The 17,816-nt window shown below is 33.8% G+C and overlaps 1 protein-coding gene across 14 annotated transcripts in view; it reads right to left on the bottom strand.

Annotated features, from left to right (window-relative positions):
* The window catches only part of USP34 (ubiquitin specific peptidase 34), a 140,316-nt gene that overhangs the window by 19,100 nt on the left and 103,400 nt on the right, over window positions 1-17,816 (bottom strand). For 8 of the 14 annotated variants that reach the window (XM_041125311.1, XM_041125312.1, XM_030022501.2 and 5 more), the window contains 21 exons: window positions 17,723-17,779; window positions 17,544-17,621; window positions 16,725-16,819; window positions 15,555-15,727; window positions 14,792-14,945; window positions 13,207-13,285; window positions 11,619-11,672; window positions 11,428-11,523; window positions 9,746-9,810; window positions 9,573-9,648; window positions 9,424-9,471; window positions 8,563-8,694; window positions 7,096-7,176; window positions 5,815-5,900; window positions 4,434-4,602; window positions 4,275-4,349; window positions 3,555-3,706; window positions 3,092-3,140; window positions 2,882-2,986; window positions 2,714-2,758; window positions 1,181-1,285 (listed from right to left, as the gene is read on the bottom strand). In XM_041125311.1, coding sequence (XP_040981245.1) covers window positions 1,181-1,285; window positions 2,714-2,758; window positions 2,882-2,986; window positions 3,092-3,140; window positions 3,555-3,706; window positions 4,275-4,349; window positions 4,434-4,602; window positions 5,815-5,900; window positions 7,096-7,176; window positions 8,563-8,694; window positions 9,424-9,471; window positions 9,573-9,648; window positions 9,746-9,810; window positions 11,428-11,523; window positions 11,619-11,672; window positions 13,207-13,285; window positions 14,792-14,945; window positions 15,555-15,727; window positions 16,725-16,819; window positions 17,544-17,621; window positions 17,723-17,779 — 1,974 coding nt within the window. The remainder of the gene's footprint in view (window positions 1-1,180; window positions 1,286-2,713; window positions 2,759-2,881; window positions 2,987-3,091; window positions 3,141-3,554; window positions 3,707-4,274; window positions 4,350-4,433; window positions 4,603-5,814; window positions 5,901-7,095; window positions 7,177-8,562; window positions 8,695-9,423; window positions 9,472-9,572; window positions 9,649-9,745; window positions 9,811-11,427; window positions 11,524-11,618; window positions 11,673-13,206; window positions 13,286-14,791; window positions 14,946-15,554; window positions 15,728-16,724; window positions 16,820-17,543; window positions 17,622-17,722; window positions 17,780-17,816) is intronic. The other 6 variants (XM_030022506.2, XM_030022508.2, XM_030022512.2 and 3 more) reach the window with 2 other exon arrangements.

Here is a 17,816-nt window from a genome sequence, read left to right as displayed (position 1 = left end):
ACAAATTACATACCGAAACTTTGTGGCTGACTGAAGCATGAAGCACAGGTACTTACTTCATGCCACAACTTGCATATTGTCGTAGGAAGTTTAATTACAAAAATTCTCTTGGAAAGGTTTCCTTATTGCTGAGAGAAATTCGTAACCTACAACTTCCCTGTATACAGAAAGCAGCTAGGTGTAATTTTTGACCTTGAGATCCACTGTTTGAACTCTCTTTACCGGAGCTACAGCAGTTACAGCTAATTCATATTCAGATCAGACTTGGTATACGCCTTCCCAGATTACCTAGTGGTTCCTATCCTATAACTGCTCCTCACCAGGAGTAAAAAACTTTTGAACAGCAATCCATATTCTATCCCACAGTGCTTCAGTGGGTAAGACAGGTTTGTGTTTTACCAGAGGTCACAATTCTGCACAGTAATAATCTTCTACAAACCCCAGCCCTGCTTTTTAAAGAGTATTAAAGGGAATGAACGTTCAACAGCTTGTCCTCAGCAGTCTTCAGGCTGTACACACCATTCTTAGGCAGTAATAAAGACAGTAAATCACACTAGGAACTCAAAGAGCAGTTATAGGGAAAGCTTTAATTCCTAATCTATTGCTCAGGTAAAGGAATTTATCCCTGTGCCAACTTGTTTAAAAAGTCTCTTTCTTGCTTTAGCATTGCAAGCAAGAATGGTCCTGCACCACAGCAATTATCCACTAGATTGAATTTAGCACTATATTATGGGTTAAAAATATTAATGAGTATTTTACAGAGAACAAAAAATGTCAAATGAATATTCAAAGAACCAGTACATAATGGACAAAAAAACCCTAACGAACGACGGGGCTTGAAACGTTTTAGTCCTTGCAAAAGGCTAACTGAGAAAAATAAGTGGAATTTGCCTAGAAGCAGCATTCTAGACCCTTATTATGAATCAAGTAATTTCTCATTAAACTAAAATTTAACCTGAAATACCAGTTAACCAGAATGCTGTTCAAATAACATTAAAAGTTCGAGCAGAACTTTTAAATGTCTATTAGCTGTTGCTGTTTATTTGGAAAAGAAATGGTCATAAAAAAATCGTGAAGTGATGCAGCAAGGATGACAATTACATGTAAAACCCTTTCATAGACATAAAAGAATGAACAAGAGAAAGACGATTTAGCTTCTGTTTTCTTTTACATGTTGTACCTCCCATATCCTCTGCAGAATGTAAGAAGCAAAGGGTGGCATTCCTGGAGGTCCACCAGCAAATTCCATCAGCATGGTCAGCAATTTGAAAAAAGGATTGGCTGCCTGTAATGCATAAAAATAAAAATATCCATTTTGATCCATTTCATTTCATCCACTAATTTTTTTAGAGACTTTAAAAAAAAAACCCAAATATTTGCATAAAAATATATTTCTATGAGCTTTTGACATGAAAATTTATATTACTTTTAAACCCCTTTTATTATATCTGTAAATAATCCACACACATACATCTATATCTCAATACTACTGTATCCACATGTGGATACAGTAGAATTAAGCCACTTCTTATATATAGCTAGTGCAAGGCAACATGATCATACTAGGCAGGATCAGTCTACTAGAAATCTGAAGTTACAAGGAAATAACAGTACAGGTTCTCTGACACAGACATTATTCTGAACAAAAAGTTGGGGAATCAAGCTGTACAGTCTTGAAGAATTCACCAATTTATCCTGTTTTACATAGATAGAAGATTTCACTATCTCAGAGAAGCTATTATTTTTATATATTTGCATAACACGTAACATGGATCGTGAAAAGTTCATCCAAAAGAATCACATTTTGAGGGTTTACACTCATTATTATTTTCATACTGTCTTCCTCTGAAACAACCACCATTTCTACTCTAACATGTTGGATCTAATATGAATTTTTTTTTTTTAAAGTTTTCCAAGAGCCACCCAGCTTTTAACAACGCTTCAATAAAGTGGTTACTACTATTAATATATATTTTGCACCTCACCAAAAATGTCTCTGGTGCCTGTGTGTATGTGCAAAGCAAAAAAAGCATTAAAATGTAGCAAATGTTAGCGTGACAGGAGGGAAGTAGACTGTCATCTGATAGTGCCCATTCTATCACACAAAGCAAAGCTGTCATGAGAATGATTTAGTATGCGCTTCTTTTCCAACCATGATCATGCCTCCTCTGCTAGACATGCCCTCAATTTTTCCTGATTATTTTTTCTTTTCTGACAGCAGTATACAAGAATGTCCTTGTGTGAGCATACACTTCTGCACTCTGTATATATTTTTCATGTGGAATCCATTTGGAACTCTCAGTATTTTTGTTATTACCAGGGCAGGAATTTATTCTGACTGAGAAATGTGTTTGCATGCACAGAACTGCAAAATAGTGCCCCAAAACTTGAACCACCAGACAATAATTACGTATCTCCACTTATTCTAGCATACACGTTTTATTGTTACCAATTTTTTTTTTTATTCATATAGGTGGAGAATCTAGAAATATATTATTTGGCTTTGAATAAAACTTTCATCTTAAACTGCATACCAGATTTCTGCTTTAGAAAACTTAATATACAGTGCAGTTAGACGTCATCGAATGTCACAAAAACTTCCATGGATCATCTTCCATTCAAGATTTTTGATTAGCAAAGGATTATTTAAGTAATTTAAAACAGAAAAATATTAATACAAATTATTTAATATACAGGTAGTATGTTTACATACCTCAGGAGTCAACTTTGCTATAGATGTGAAAAGCATGGACACAATCTTAAAAACAAAACAAACAAAACTCACTTAGACTTGTGCTTATTCAGTTAAAATAATAAAAATCACCCCATTACACTTATTAGATAAGATTTTCAACAAATAGCTGTAGTTTCTGATACTTACATGTTCTGCAAGTCGATTATTGTACCGACACAAACTGAAAATGAGATTGCAAGTTTGCCTGATGTTGATACCATCACGGATATGTTGAAACAAAAAAGGAAAACCCTGAAAGAAATAATAAGATACTAGTACATTGTCTACAATTACATATGTACACATACATATGTGCATTTCTTTTGAGGCTCATACAGTCATATTTAAATTAATTACCTTTCCTCCTGTTAATGCTGCCATGTCATTTTGTGACAAAGTCAAATGCCTAAAATACAAAAAACCCTTTATCATTTTACTTCAGAGACTATTAAGTAAGGTTAAGCAGAAATACAGGACCGAGTGTTAGTTTATATTTTTCTGTATCACAACAGACAGAAGAAAATAAAAGTATTGACATAAAATTGAACAAAAATAGGAAATATTTTCTACTCAGACCAAATAAAAAAAGAAATCCAAATGTAGGCAACTGAATGTGTTCAAGGATTTAGCGTGAGTCTTTTGTTTGGTCAACAATGACAAAACATTTCTCTCTTCAATGGTTAAAAATAGAATGGGCCCATATACAAGCTCATTTATGCTGTTGAAAAAGCCCACCCACCCCCCACATCCCATAAAATGCCTAATTCCTTTCTGAACAAGCTTAGATTAGAATTTACTTTGGTTTTTCAGAAGCTCTTGCCTTTCTGAGCGAGACTGTTCAACTAGAAGAGCAATCAGGGCAATCATCTTTTCAAGTGCAGCAGGCCTGTATTTTTCTTCTGCTAAAGAAAGTATATCTTCCTCTTCCTCCTCCTCCTCCCCTTCTTCCTCAGAAAGTACTTCAACCTGCGGCTAAAGGAAAAAAGGTAACTTCAATGTGGACATTTTAAGCCTTAATTTCAAAGAGCCTGTACATGGTTTTGCACATATTCTGTCCTCTCTTTTATTCAAAACAACTTAATAAACTTGCATGAATCAAAACAGGTAAATACCCAATTGCTTGATTTTTCATGCTGAAGCATTCATTTTGCATAAGCTAAGTTGTATTTACAAATGCAAAAGTTGGTTGAAGTCACTACATAGCGTGATATGGTAGTCTATTTCATAAAAAACCCCAAGTACATTTAAAAGCTTAAGTTGTACAATAGAAATAAGCAATTGTTAACATTAATAGCACGAGGGCAACTTAATTGCTTCTACTTAATATCTACTTCTATACTAAACAGAAAACACTGGTTTATAGCATAACCAATTCAGCATCTTTTAAAATTATTATATTCACTTAAACATTGAAAAAAATTGTATGAGTGAAGCAATTTTAATTTAACAGCTGAAAGATGGTTCAAGAGACACAGCACTAATGATCACATATGTAAAATATGAAAGACAAGTTCTTGTTATACAAGACATTCAAACTTACATTTTCAGGTCCTTTAGTTCCCATGTAGAAATGGACCATTGTAGATATGGCTTGCAGTGAAAGCAAGAACTGGCTCTGAAATACGTAGATATTGAATTATTTGAAAAGACATACATGCATATGCATACCTAATTCCCAAAACTACAAGGCTATACTTACTTCCTCTTCTCCCATTTTGGCAAATTCGTAAAGAAAGGCAAAGTACTCCGTGAGATGTTTACTGTGAGGCTTAACACCATGCTCCATAATTGACAAGAGTGTCTTCACAAAGCGCGTCACACAAGAGCGGCTGCCAATGTCTTCCACAGGACCATCTATGTCATCCGAACTGAAAGCAAAATCCAATTTAGATACTTCAACACAATACATGGAGCATAAAATCATCTTGAACCAGTCAAAAAAAAAAAAAAAAAATTCTGAGAAACTTCCCGTTTTCTACTCTGTCCTACTATCATACTCTGATCTCTATCACTTTCTCTTATGCCAAGTATAGCCTAGATGACAACATGGCTTAATGTAAGGTAGCATTTATCACTCAAAATGTTGAAAGGTTAATAAAACTAGTATTTTGAATCAATTATTCTAGTCAGGAAAAGAATTCTTAGAAAAACAGTATTAGGGGATCTGCTACTTCAAATCATCTTCTCGGTCTGCATGTCACATTTCCCGAGTTTCAAGAAAGAATGCTGTTACAGCTAATTATACTGTGGAACTAAGGCAAGACAGTCTGCTAAACACATATACAAGATGCTGACAGGGCAGAAAACATGCACTTTCAACCTTATTCATCTACTGAAAGTTGGATCTTATCACTGAACAAAACAAGTGACAGAGTCTTTTAAAGTAAGGCTTCCAGAGAAAACTAAATTCTATTTTTTGCCATGAAAACTGTATCTTCACATCCTGAATTTTGTTATGGCAGTATAGTTATTACAAACTCTGCCATTTTTGGTCTGGAAAAAAGTTATTATCAGGATCACAAGCTTAACCCAAGAGATGAAAGAAAAAACACTTAATTCTTTTTCTCATTATCTATCAAAAAGAAGAAATATTTCATAATTGGAGACAAAGTGACAGTTTTCTTGAGAATTAGCAGTACAAAATAGAATCCAATAGGTTTTTTCCTACTTTTTGACAAAAACTGTGATTTAGCTATATGACACAGAACGAGACTCTCATCTCCAGCCTCTTTCATCGGAGGCACAAATCAAAATTTGCACCTGTATGCCTCTGAATTTGCAATCGGATTCTCATGTATAAGTAGTGAGATTTACACTTGCAGCATACTACTGGCAGTGAAAAGAAAGACTGCTGAATATCTAGTCTAAGGAAACAAATGTTTCAAACAATGTATCTTTAGACACTGGCTTTTCCAACCACAATAATATTTTTAAATAAATCAGAACATTTTGGGTAGAATAATAAACAATTAAAACAGTACTATTTTAGGTTTATAAGACCATTTTGATTAATTCATTAAACAAAAGCAATTGCTGTAGCACATGTAATAAATAGAAGTTTTCAGGTGTTGTTATTTTACCAGTCTTCCATTCCTGGCTGGAGATAAAGATGTGCATGCACTGGCCTCAGCCTCTGTATCACATGAATACACAAACGCTGGAACATCTGCAAATGCATAAGTAAATGAACTCCACATGTTCATTCTTTTACATATATGTCAATACATATTTTCTAAGCCAAGAATATTCTGTCTCCTATGCGATTCAAAGTTAAAGCTGAGATTGAGATGCCCACATTCCATTTCTAAGTGTATTTTAACACATTGTATTTTAACAGCATAGTCAAACCTGGTTTTATAAACAGATCTGATGGAGGAACCCTAAAAAGTTCTTAATATTGGTGTGCACTGTACACTAGTGAAACATGACTTAAGACTGCTGTTCATAAATGTTATTTTTTCTTCAATCTCTATCTTCTGAAATGTTTAGATATTTTTGGCAAGGGTTTTTTATTTTACCTCTGGCTGTAAGAAAATTTTAAGGAAATTCCTTCCCGTACTTTTTAATTTATAAAACATTCATCAATGATTAGAGCTTTGCCTAATATCTTGCATAGAGTTCTCCCATGAAATATATTCAATAATGGGTTGCATACAGAAACTATGTATGGTTCTATATGGAAATATTACTTTAATAATCAGAAAAGTTAAACCAATTGAAGGGTTCAGGTGAGATAAAGTAATTGCTAAAGTTTTACCTAAAGAACTTGCAATAGAAATATACTTGTAAGTGAAACTATTAATAGTATTTGTAACTGTGACTATCCAAATGCTACTAATGTAGGGTTTATTCAATTTTAAACATTTCCAGAAAAGGGTATTAACAAAACTTTGTGGCATAAGGTTATAAAATTAAATCTATCTACAAAACCCAAAGGCAGAAGTTTAGAAGTGAAGCTTCCATTAGGAGTACTGAATGTACATAATTTATTATTTTTTATTTTCTGAATGTGTGTCTTGACACATTATTGTTGAACCAATTCAGAAGAAAAACATTTTTTATGTAAAGTGTTCAAATTTGTAGAGATCATGTGGGAGTTGTAGAAAACTTAATTTGTATCTATTGTGACATTTTGTGATCCCAACTGTACAGCACTACAGCAATATTGATTTTGTTTCAAACAACAATAATGCTCCCATGGTCAAATATTTTCTCTAAAACTTATGCAAGAATAGAAAAGAGTAAGATAATTACAGGTTTTAATAAAAACTTGCAGAATCTTTGTATGTGTCATAATAATTGTCCATTTCTGTTCAAAGGTCAAGTAGTCACTTGACTTAAAAAGGAACATTTTTTCTTACCTGTCTCACAATCTGATTGGGACACTTTATTAGAATCTGCATTGGCCACCAATCATCATCAGCCATACGATCCAAAAACCACTGCAGAAGATACATACTTTGTTAGTTTTGTTCCAAACTTGTTCTAGTCCAATCTTCTTTTTGCATGATATTAAAGTCTGAAGAGAAATTGATGTTACTATTATTAAGGAATAAGCAAGTATTAATCCAAGGGAAATCTAAATGTCTTCCGTGCATGACAAGAAAGGAATAAAGATCAATAGCAGTAAACATCAATGTAAGTTTATATCCAGTATCTTCTTATCCCTGGGTTCTGCATGCCATTATTCAATTCTCTGGAAGGACACGCTTATCCTGAAAAGTGATAGGCTTAAATAAGAATGTAGTTACTGAATTAGATACCTTTTGCATTTTAAAACGTGGAAAAGCCTTACTACCTTCAGAGACAGAAAATGTATAAAAATACCAGAGAATGATTCATTCAAAGTTAGACTCAGCAAATAATACAACTGAGTATTCTGACTCCACAAATTTCGTTTTATTCAGAAGGAAAAGCAGTTTAAATTAAAGAATCCAAGTTCTTCTTAATTGTACCTGAGTATTTTTTACTACATTAAATGTCTTCACTCATTTTAAGCATCTTAGGACTATACCATAGTAACAAAACCATATCACCCAAATACTCAGTATTATATAACAATTTAACAAACTAGAATCAATCTATAAAAGAACAATGAATTTAATTAATTTGTACTGAACAAGGTCTAATGCAGGATACAGTATGTATCAGGGTCCTTGTACATTCAAATTATCATAGAAAGTCTATCACAAACTTTCCTTCAGTATCTCAAAATTGTTTTTGCCAACACCACAGTGACTTTTTGTCTAGAGTTTCTCAACCCCTCTCCCACTTTGTCGCAGACTCCCTTCAAGCAGCATCCTGAAAAAATTTATATAAAAAAACATTCTGCCATTTTCTTCTCCTTTTTCCAGGAATTTTAAGTCTTTCTACACATTGGGTACAAGGTCCTCAGCTTCACAAGCAAGGCACTATATGAATTTGTTTTCAGCTAATTCTAACATTAGCTGTTCTTACTCTCCTTCTAAGCTTCTTCATTGCACTGCTGCCTTTTATGTCACTGCCCTCTTCCCCTGGATTCAACTCCAGTTCCTGCCATTCTAGTCCTTAAACAGTAGTCTCTTTCCATTTCTATTGTGTGACTTCATTTAAACACCTCTTAATTACACAAATCCGTATGTAATAAAATAAAGAGGTTGTGACACCGTGTGTGTTCTAGTCCAGTGACAAAGTGATTTTGACCTGTGGTCTCGCCATAGGCTTCTGAAAATAAAAGTCAAGTCATTCCCCAGAATCTGCAGTATTCAGAGAGGATGAATTTAATCTTATAGTGCACAAATATGCCAAATACAGTAGTTCATAGTCCAAAATATTCCAGGGATACGAACCTCCAGGAAAGTTAAACAATATATAGAAAGTTGGTTTGTACTTTGCTGAGTTCCTAAGTCACTTACTTCACAAGCAGCCTGACTGTTATTAAACTGTTTTGTTAACAGTTCAATCCACTGAAGCATTGTAGGCTGTAAAAAGAAATACAGAAAAAAAACTGTAACTTAAAATAATAAATTGCAACCTAATCTTTAAACATTTCTAAATGGTCAGTTAGAACACTGAATCTTAAGAACATAGCTACAAACACTAAATGCTTTACAGACTGGTAATATGTTGCACCTATACAAAAGTAACAGTACATACATTGAAATTAATGCAACTAGTACTTACATATTTGGACTAATTGTCCAATTACACGTTAGTACATATTCTTACTAATCCCAGAAAAGCTAGAATTAGTAGCATTATGCCAACATAGATGAGAAAGAATTAAAATCTGACTGAGAATAAAGATGTTTCAGATAGAATAGAACTTTCTTGCTGTTCATGCTAGTATTTATCCTTTGAAATTCATGAGCACAACTGTTGCTTAGTGGTAAACACTCCCCTCTGCATGAGACTAACAAGTGCTTGTTAAGATCTGAATCATCCAGGAATTTTCAAATGAAAAGACGACAAAATCTGTTGTTCCTGATGCACTGCTGAGGCAGAGTAGGCTAAAACCAGAACTCGCATTTTTTTGCATTGCGCAATGGTTACTATAAATGTATTAAATGACACTCTTTAAACATTACCTTGGTATCATCTATGGTACTTAATACTTCTCTAAATCACACTTTTAAAATGAAAAAGTACAGATATACTTTTCACTATAGTCATGCAGTTAATTAATGAGAATTCACAAGTAAATAGAATACCTTTTCCTTTGAATGAATAAATGTCTCTAGTACAAAGGAAGTGCTTAACTGGAAAAAAAAAAAATTGCACCATTAATTATGGAATGCCTGAGTTAAATGTGAACAAGGTAAAATTTAAAATAAGCATGATATACTTTTGAAGTACTTACCTTTGCAGTCATCAGGGAAACCGCTTTTGGATCTGGTAGTGTGCTTGGGATGCTACTACACAACTGCCACATAAACCTAGAGTCAGTAATTTTATTTGTTAATTAAAATAAATATATGAAAATCTGCAAGAAGAAAAGAAGCATTAATATTACATTTTTTAAGAAAAACTTACCCAAAATATGTATGTTCAAATATGTTCTTGTCTTGAAGAAACTGCATGTTATCATGCCATATCCACTGAAGAAAAAATGCTAACATCAGATACAAGAAAGCAGTTTATTTCACTACATAAGCATGATTTTAGGAATATTTAAACTCTTGCCATGGCTAAGAAAAAAAAATTTTCTGACGAAAAATTATTTCTGAAAACATTTTCTCCATTTTAAAGGATTGGCTCAAAGTTGTTTTATTCATACTATAGCAAGTATTAGTTTTGCCTGCCATATGACCGCAAAACAGAGCTCAGAACCTTCTCCTCTTTCTGTGACCTCATTTTTACAACTTACTCACATTTTCAGGCTGAAATTTTGAGAACTAGTCCAACATGTTAAAAAAGAACCACAGTTTAAGACCATATTTTGATGTCTGCAATAGCGTAATAACTTAAAAAACACCCCAAAATTCTCTAAACACATAGTTTCACTAATTGAGATCAGTTAGACTTCCCAGCAGCCTAGCTAGGTATGTCTAAAGGTTGAAGTTCTGACCCAAAGCCTGATGAGCCCTGTGAACTTTTGATAAATTTTTAAAGAGTAACACTTGAGATTCCATCATTTACCAGAAAATCATTTCATGCCAGGCCCCCCTGTTCCTCTCTCCAAAATGATGTTTTTGACCAAATCTGTTTGTAGCATTTTTCATATAAAAACAGTTTAAAAGTTTAACTCTGATAAAATCTATTATTATTTTTAAGACTGAGAAGGATAAAAAGCACCATTTGATTTGCTGACGAGGGATGAAGAGTCTTTTTAAGCTAAGAACCTAACATGTGACAGATTATAAAGCAATACTTCTGGCCAGAGGGAGCAGGGAAACTGGCTTTTCATGTGATAAAAAGGGAGAAGAATGTCTTACAAATCCCACACTCGGGATATATCTAGCACAGTGAGATCCCTAGTTAAATACTCTGCTCCTGTGCGCTGCCTTTTCCAGTTCCTCAAGCCATACATGGCTTAAATAGTATCTTTACATAAATAGCCAGGTAACTTAAGAGCAGCCCTCATCACTGAGGAGAACAGGGAGCTGTAGCTGTTACTGGGTTTTGTTTCCCCTACCCCTTTTACTAACACCTGGGCTACACTAGGACTATGGGGAGGAAGAGATCCTTTTCTGACTGATGCTCCCCATCATAAGCACAACCAGTCACAATCTTATATTGCTTTCACATAGAATTTCACAACCACTAGCAAAAGTGCAAACAAACAGCTAGAACTATTCTCTTATTCTGTCCCACCTCAAAGCAGTAAGTTGCTGAGGAATTGAAAAATGAAAAGGACAGTGGTTAACGAGAATACTTCCTGTAATATTGCAACTATTCAGAAAATCTTGATAAGCTCTCACAAAAGCTGAAAAACAGTGCTCTACCATTTTTTACCAATAAGATGCAGAACGATTCAGATATCTGAATTAGAAAATACAGGACAGAATGAGAAAACATCTAAAATTTACATACAGTGGAAATCTTAATTTACTTCCTAATCAAATGACATTCTCCTAAGGAAGACAGCTAAATGAAAGGACTGTCATCTTACTGATTTAAATTATATTCACTTTCCTATGTTTATTAAAATTCCTAATTTGTTTAGTATTTCCTATAGTATTTTAAAATTGGTGTTAAAACAAATCAACTTGTACCTCCAACAATTCTGACGAAACATCAAATTTGTAGTCTTTGCCATTTTCTTCCTCTGGTTCCATCCGCTTATAAAACAGCATGTAAGCACTGTGTGTCTTTAAGAAAAAAACATCTGTATAATTTTTGCTTTTAGAGATAAATCATGAAAGTAGAAGTATAATCATATAACACGTGTTTAGAAGAGAAATACCTTTTCAAATGAGAAGTCCATAAATTTATCAGTAACAGAATCATAAGTTTTTGTCTGTCAAGAAAAAAGTAAAACCATTAATTACAAGGTTTTTTTTAATGGTCTGGTTATTGGCAGTTTGAGATAAATGTGCAAGTGAACTATTTCATGACATTTGCAGGGAGGCTGCTGACAATTTATTCTTTGCTCAAAGTAGTCTTCCTTCTTTTTTTTCTTCTACAGTCGCCTATTCTGATTTTTCAAAGTTGCTGTGTAATATTGTGACCTACATCTCCTGCTATTTCCTGTCTCATCCATCTCATTGACACTTCTTCTTTTTAGACACCTAAAGGTATTTTATCCATTTGCCAAACAAAATATTTTGTTTTATTTCTGCATATTGTCTTTATCAGACAAGAGGAGTTTTCTTATGCACAGGACTGTTTTAGTAAGATACTGCATTATTCATAATTTGTTTTATATAATTTTATATATATATAAAATTATATACAAAAATGATCAATTCAAGCATAACCTGAGAACGTTTAAGTGTCGTTCAACAGTTATTTGTATTAATACAGTGTAAAAATATCCAGACTGATGTCACAGGGCAGTGGGCTGACCCAAAAGACAAAGCTGATACTGTATTAAAAAACCTTGCACTACTGAAAGCAAGCAAACATCAACTTAAGAAATTTTATCTTCTTACAATAAAAGGAACAAGCAAAACTATTTAAGCCTGTAGATCCATTAGCTTGAAAATCACTTACTAATATCAGAGCTCAAACCTTCCTGCTGAACAGCAGCATAAGCTGTACACAGATCTGACAGGTTTTTAGTTCAGTTCTGTCACCAGTGAAAAAGGATCTGACTGTAAGAGGTTCACAGACCAGAATCTGGAAGTTCCTAACACAAGACATAGACAAAGATCAAAAAGCCCTGTTTCTCCACAATAGGCATAAGCTTGAAGTAATTATTCCTTCAGTCAAGCCTGAGCAAAGCAGCCATCCAAGCAAAGGATTACTAAATTAGTTGCATACTCACTTTTTAATAAGTAAATAAATAATACGATGATAAAAACCAGATATAGTGAAGAAATACCTCTTCTTTGGAGAGAGACTCCACTAACTCATTTTGATTCATTAGTAATACCTATGCTATACTTCTGACACCTGTCTTTTAAAAGCCACATAAAAATACTTGGATTCATATTCACAAATCAAATAATATGATAGTTGGTACAGGAGAAATTAAGACCCTTCTCCTTCATCGTCTTAACTTCTTTTCTACAGAAAGTGTAGAAAAACTTGCATCACCAGCTTGCAAGCAGTCTCACTTTGCCAAGTCTTTCAGCCCCCAAAGGAGGGGGAGACCCTTTGAAGAGATCGATGGTGGAAGAACAGCTAACTAGATGAACGTAAGGTAAAGTTATCACCTGCACAACAGACATGTCAAAGGTTTAATAAAACCCAGCTAACACTTCTAACTGTTTCATATACATTCACAACAGATAGCAGACCAAAGGTGAACACCATGGACTCCTTCACGGAAGTCTTCAGAACAGATATTGTAACGGTTGAATGTGACAAAAATAAAAGTCCTAACTTACAGTCATTTCTCCACCAAAACATTCTGAAGCAAGCTGGGCAGAATCAAATGGTTTTACTTCAGCATCATTGAAAAGGTACCTGTAAAACAGTAAGATTTTTAAAAAACTGCTGTTTGTCTCTAAGGGCAAACAAAGCATAACAAGCACTTCAAATGATTCTTCAGATTTAAGTATTCCTATTAATTTCTAATGTCTTGTTTGAATCACAGCAAACTAAAAACTGATCCCAAAAGTGACTTCCTTTCAATAAGATCAGGAAGGCAGCATTTCAACAGTTCTTGGTTTTACTTTTTATCAAGAGACACATTATTTTCCTCATTTTTCCACCCTGACTCTGGTACAGATAGGGTTTTAATGCAGCCAAGATCTGCCTTTTCAATCTGAGTGAAATGGAAATCAAAATTAAAAAGAGGAGAATCATTCCTTAGAACAACAGAACTCAAACTGGAAGGAAACAAAGAACATGGTACACTGTTACGATTCCCTCTGGAGCAGGGATTGGGTCACAAGTTTCAAAAATGCTCCAGCTAACTATTCTAGAGACAGGAATAGAGAAAATCTTGTCTCCTGTTCCAGGGCCTCAGCTGAGAATCTGAAATATGACATCCAGAAATGACAGGCAGAGAGTGTTCCCTGCTGTCTTATGTCACCTAGCAAGACCCTCCTTTCCATGCCAATGTCTCATCCCTTTCCCAGGCTACTTCTCCCAACTTTTTCTTCCTCTTCACAACCATGATACGCCCAATGTATGCAAAAGTTTCCAAAGTAGAAGTGGGATGTCATAGTTAAAAAAAAAAAAAAATTAAAAATTATTATTTAAAAAGAAAATAGTGCATAGCATTTATTCATCTCACTTATGTGTAAGAAGGTCCTGTCTCTTTTTTTAATCTTTGAAAAGAAGGGACAGAAAAATAAATGCTGTCAAATATTCCGGTATGTCACTGTAAATTGCATCTAGGAGGAGCTGGCCAATAGGAAAAGATCACCAGCTAGATAAGCTTAAAAATCAAATGTGAAAACAATTCCACATATAAAAAGGACATTAAGAACATATTTAGATAACCTAAGTATTGTAACATCATTTCTGCCACACAGGATGCAAAGAGTTTAAAGTGAAGAAATATTCAAATTGTTGTTTCACTGAAAATGGACAAAGTGAAAAGGACCGAATTCCACAATCATAAATGTAGCTGTATGCTTGCCAAAGGTAACAACTTGATTTTATGAAGGACAAACTATTAAATCTTACTTCATTTGTACTGAAAGAGATTAAAATATAGTCTTTGATAGTCCTGTCAAGAAACAAGCACTGGCTGTAATGTGAGGCTAGCATGGCATTCTCCTGCTACACCTGTGTCCAAGGCACTCCACAACTATTGCAGCTACAGCACACAGATTTGTATGCTAATAAATTAATATACTTACACCTATCAAATTCCAACATCTTGTGCTTTTGAGAGTAACCCACAGCATGTTATCTCCTATACATATATCTCCTGTATCTCCTATACTGTGTCTGACACAGTCAACAAGTTTTAGTTATTTTAAAATAAGAAATTACAAAATGTTGTTTTGCATAACTCACCATTTGTTGTTTTTGTAAGCATGGGGATTGACTATATCTCTGATAAAACTGTAGTAATGTCCACCATCTGCTGTTCCTGTATGAACCGTTACGCCTATCAGATCATATTCGTAACTTTCAGTTTCTTTCAAATATTCACCATCTTCCTTAAAACCTGTAAGAATTTAATACAGTATTTCATCAGTTATTTCCTAAACACCTGAACTTCAACATTTATGCCTTACACACACACATTTCCTGTAGTTGCGCTTAACTTTTTTTCTTTTCAGCACTGCACAAGAATCACAGTCAGAAACTCCATACCAAGAACAAGCAACACAGACGCCAACTCTTGTAAAACAGTTATTGCTTTTTTTGCAAAACATCACTACTAAAGAGATCAGGACTAATAACTAAGTTATTCCAAGTTAGCACATCTTATTTATGATGGCAGTTAGCCAGCCATTTGCTGAAGTTCAAGTAGTACCCTGCAAAATCAAAATAGGCTAGCAACAAGCCATATGTAACTATTTGTAATTTCTCTCATACTTTAAAAACAAATTTAAGAATAATTCAAATTGAACATTATATGAAAACAAAAATAATTGGCTGGTTTTCTCATTGAAAAGAATGTATGAATTTGGGAATATACGTTGATTGAAACTCTTTTTAAGCAAACAAAATCAAGCATAAAATCACTAATTGTTTGCTTATGTTATGTATACAGAAAGTGGTACACAGATGAAAGAGACAAAGCTTGCTGAATTCATTTTATGAGGCATACCTTCTTTTCTGTCATTTTTTCCCATGAGGAAATCTTCAGTGTAAGGTGTCATATCCAAACGTAAAGGGAATGAAAAATGCGTATTGACTTTCTCCTTCATCATGGTTACCATATTAAATGTATATCTCATTGTATTGAAGCTTAAGATACGAGGTAGTTTCTTAAAACATGCCCTTAAGGGTTAGAAATAATCATGATTTACAAAAGTTTAGTAGGTTGAATTGTATTTTCACAAAGATTTTAAACACATTTATCTCAAACATAAATTGGAAATCCGTTGCTAAGTCACATAAATATAAAATTCAGCTATCATAATGCCCTAGAGCAGGGCAGTCTAACTGGCAGCAGAAAGGTCACATTTAGCCTACTGAACAATTCTACTCAGCCTATCATCGTGCCTTGGAAGAAACAACAAATTTATTCATATGGCACGAATGACAGTTTTCTAAAATGATATTGTAAAATGAGTCATGAATGAATTTAACAATGCAAATCCCCTCGTTAGACAGAGTTACTATCTTGTAACTGACAAATTTCAGTGCAGAACATATATCTCATGAACTTCACAATAATGATTTTAAAGTAAGTTACTCTTTCACACACTTCCTTTTAACAGCTAGAAAAACAACTATGAGGTTTTTAATCTCTAAAAAAGAAATTTGTTAGTTGCAATACAAAAACAATATAAAATTTTTATTTAGCTTTCTCTTTATTAGCAGACATTTTAAGATATGGAAACATTTTGAAAACTACCAATTTTAATTAAGAAATTTGGGGTTATGTATGAAACCTAAGCAATTATCCTGCATAATAACATAAGTACTGAACAACCTCTGAAATAATCTGACCTTTAAAAACCGGGAGAAGCTACAGATTTCAAAAGGTACAAATTTCTACATATTTCTTTTTATTTACATTAAAAAAAGGTCACAAACATTTTACTGTCTAGGTCATCTTTTGCTAAGATACCTTGTATTCTGTGTTTTGGAAATTTGATTTCTTAGTTACATGCTCATTTGCACAGGGACCACACCCTCATAGGCATACACAGTAGCAAACTGAATGAAACCACAGTCCTGTCTCATCTAAAGGATTACTCTTATTCCAATAGTAATTTCAGTAATTTACTAAAAAGAAACATTAGGAATGTTTATTTCTTCTTAATCATACCTTTTTTCAGCCCGCACTTTCTTCCCACAATGAGAACATGTATACATGTTGTCACCTTCCAAGGTATCTTTAATAGTTACTTCATCAAGAGATTCCTACATATAATTAAAAAAACCAACAAAAAAACCCCTTACATTTATCTTAGTTACATTTATCTTGTGCTTGCATGGCCCGCTTTACAAACCCCTCTCTTTGTTTAATTAACATTTCCATAAGTTATGAAAGTAAAGGTGGTCAAAGGCACCAAAAAGTTTGCAAGAAGAGCATGCACCTGAACTAAGAGAAGAGTTTGACAGGAAAACCAGTTCCTTATCCAAACACAAAATTTAGGAACCAATTCAGAAAAAATGGTTCCAAGCTGTCCCAAAGAATTCAAGTACTTGAAATTCACATTCCAATGTGGGGATTAATAGTTGTTTACAAAACTTGAAAACCTAAACCTATGCCAGTGTGAGTTTTAAATTAACTTCATAAGCAACAGTACATGTATATGTAAAAATCTTTTGACATTTACAAAGGAAAAAATGTCCTCTCATAAAAAATAGCCATAGCATTTTTAAAACACAGAAGTGAGTAAGTAGTGATTACTGAGTGTAACACAATCTTCAGTCAATTCCAAATAGCACCAGCTTATAGCATGTTGCATTGAAAAGGTGAAACAATTCACCCAAATTACCTAGTAATATCAACCCAGAAATACACCAAACCTAGAGTAGAGGTACAGGAAGCAACAACAGCGTATGGTACAGTCTTTTATACTTGACTGCACCCATTTATAATTGTGATCTGGGCTACACATCTCAGCTTGGCATTACTTACATAAATATTCTTCATATCTGCCACCTGGCATCGTACTGTATAGAACTCTTCAGCAGTCTGACTTACATGCTCACAGTCCTAAATCACAGCAACGAAGAAGAAAAGCAATGAAATAACGCTTGAGAAGTTAAAAAAAAAAAAAAATCTTTAAAAGATAAGGATAGGGAAAGAATACTTACCAAAGAAACCACATTGTTTGTGATAACACCTCCAAACAAGCTTTTCACTGTATTTTTCTGTGAATGAATTAATAAATTCTGTCAAGGAGATTTG

Source organism: Aquila chrysaetos, chromosome 8, assembly GCF_900496995.4.
Source record: "Aquila chrysaetos chrysaetos chromosome 8, bAquChr1.4, whole genome shotgun sequence".
Taxonomy (NCBI): domain Eukaryota; kingdom Metazoa; phylum Chordata; class Aves; order Accipitriformes; family Accipitridae; genus Aquila; species Aquila chrysaetos.
The sequence above is the reverse complement of the archived record's forward strand: the minus strand, read 5'-3'. Positions and strand labels throughout refer to the sequence as shown.